Below are 2,365 nucleotides of genomic sequence, written 5' to 3' on the forward strand. Positions count from 1 at the left end.
TCTCCACATCTAATAAATCCAATTGTCAAATAATATGAATTTCGTTTTCAGAATGTTGAGCGGCGGGATGTGGCCACGCAATGCAACACATGTTGCCAAAACCAAGAACCGACAGAACTCGTAGGCACCGAAGAGGCTCTATCTCAGGCTCAATCTCAGGTATTCTTTAAACATTTTCTTTAAATCTCTTAGTTTTCCTTATTCAATTTATTTTTTGGGTCCAGCAATAGACATTTTTTTTTATGTTTATGTTCTAGTTCAAGCAAAAGGCTGCCGAATTAAGTCGCGCCGCCGACATGCCTTTCATTTGCTGACTTTGTTGACGACGAAGTCGTGCTTCAGATGCTATCGGTAGGTGTCGTTTCGTTGTTAATAACGTGCCGTTTCCTTTCCCTTTCATTTATAATCTGTTTCGATTTTGTGTTTTGTTTAGGGAATCGGTTACAGTGGTGAGTGGTTTACCTCGCCAGAACTTAGCCACTTCAAGTCTGACACAACTCTGTTAGCTGCTCGCCAAAAAGTGGACACGTGGGAGAATTTGCAGGCCAAGGGTCTTCTTCTCGTGGATCACTCTGCTATGGACACTATTGTGGGGAATTTCCAGACGGCAGCTGGAAGAACAGTTTTCAACATAATGTTAACGTATGTCGGAGGACTGGTCCTAGCAGAGGATGAAGCGCTGACTTATGCGAAAACTGAAGGAGACCGCCAGATTATTGATACCGCTCATGAGGTCTTCCCACTCTCACAAAGACAAAAGGTTTGATTTTTCTAATTAATATATTGCAGTAATCTACCATCCATGTTAGATTTAATTGCGTATTAATTTAATTTTTACTCTTTTTCAGTCTTGAAACGCTGATTTTACCGACACGAAGACCAAGACGTATGCTTGCCCTCTGTGTGGAATGGTCCAGACTAACAATGCCAAGCAGCATATTGTTTACAGGTGTTCGAAGGAAGATGAAACAGATGAGGCTATGAAGAAGAAGATGAAATTAGCAGCGTTTATTAAATCTAATAGGTTTCTCGTAAAACTTAACAAAGTAGAGTATTTCTCTACCTTACTTCCCCCTGCGGATGTAATTTGCCTCAAGTATTTAATTTATGTCATGGGGGGATCGCATGTCAATGGTCTAGATATCATTAGTTTTAAAGAGTTGTAAGAGAAAATAGTAGTGACTAATATAATGTAGGGGGTTAGACAATATGTCAATTTTGGAAAGTTTTTGCTTTTTGCTTTATTTCAAGATGAATAGAAGTTAGATATACAAACAAAAAAAACTTCATTTTTCGTACGTGAAAGCCACCCGACGGATAAACTGACAACATACAGAAAAACAATTCTGGAAAGAAGGGTAATGCAGGAAAGAACACAGCTATTGAAAAAAAAAATCCCCAGAAAAATTCCCAAAACGATGTTTAGTACAAGGGCAAATCGCGGAAGCATGTTCCGCTGGAACCTAAGGTGCCTCATCACAAGCTTGTAGCTACTAGTACCTGACTTTGATAAGAAACCAAATATTACCAAATATTACCTAAAATTACCGTAATTTACGGTAATTTACGGTAAATTACCGAGAAATTTTATATAACCGGTAATTTTAAATCCCTAAATGTAACCGATACTGACGTAAAAGTAAAGTATAAGTTTTGGGGCGGTAAAGATTTGCAATTTTCACCTGTTAAACCTTGGCTACATTGGTGGTTCTGGTGAAGAGCGGCAGAGAGACTTCTGGTGAGACACTTTGCTTCACTTGGACACCGAATGTAACCAGGATTGATGCTGGTGAAACGTCAGCGTTACATAGCGCCGCAAAACACCGCTTTCACCAGGCAAACCTGGCTACAATGGTGATCGTGGTGACAGGCGTTGGAGCGTCGGCAAGTTTTAATGTCTGCTTCGGGCTGACAGCAAATGTAACCGAGACTGATGTTAAAGTAAAGTTGAAGTTTTGGGGCGGTGAAGATTTGCAATTTTCACCTGTTAAACCTTGGCTACATTGGTGATTCTGGTAAAGAGGTGGCAGTGAGACTTCGGGTGAGACACTTTGCTTCGCTCTTACACCGAATGTAACCAGGGTTGGTTCTCGTGAAACGTCAGCGTTACATGGCGCCGCCGAGCACCATACATTCACCAGAAAACCCAGGTTCTAAAGTCATGATGGGGAAGAGCACCGTTAAGTCGTCTTGTCCCAATGTCTTCTTTTCGCAGGCAGCAGTTGTAGCCGAGTTTTTTGGATGTCACTATGTTTTTGATATGAGCTTTGCGATGTCTCCTTTGTTGCATCTACGCCTGGCTTTATAGGGATCCCCTACACGATCGCTGATTGAGAGATGGGTCTTTTTTCTCGAAGTTCTATTT

At 41.1% G+C, this 2,365-nt stretch overlaps 1 protein-coding gene across 1 annotated transcript; it reads left to right on the forward strand.

The window, feature by feature from the left end:
* LOC127749045 (uncharacterized) lies at positions 1 to 1,191 on the forward strand. The gene is made up of 4 exons (XM_052265507.1): positions 1 to 159; positions 258 to 351; positions 434 to 760; positions 849 to 1,191. Exons 2-4 carry the CDS (start codon positions 343 to 345, stop codon positions 852 to 854), a joined length of 342 nt encoding a protein of 113 aa, XP_052121467.1. The 5' UTR covers positions 1 to 159; positions 258 to 342; the 3' UTR covers positions 855 to 1,191.
* Positions 1,192 to 2,365: the final 1,174 nt, after the last annotated feature.

Source organism: Frankliniella occidentalis, unplaced genomic scaffold (assembly GCF_000697945.3).
Source record: "Frankliniella occidentalis isolate FOCC.00 unplaced genomic scaffold, Focc_3.1 Scaffold27, whole genome shotgun sequence".
Taxonomy (NCBI): domain Eukaryota; kingdom Metazoa; phylum Arthropoda; class Insecta; order Thysanoptera; family Thripidae; genus Frankliniella; species Frankliniella occidentalis.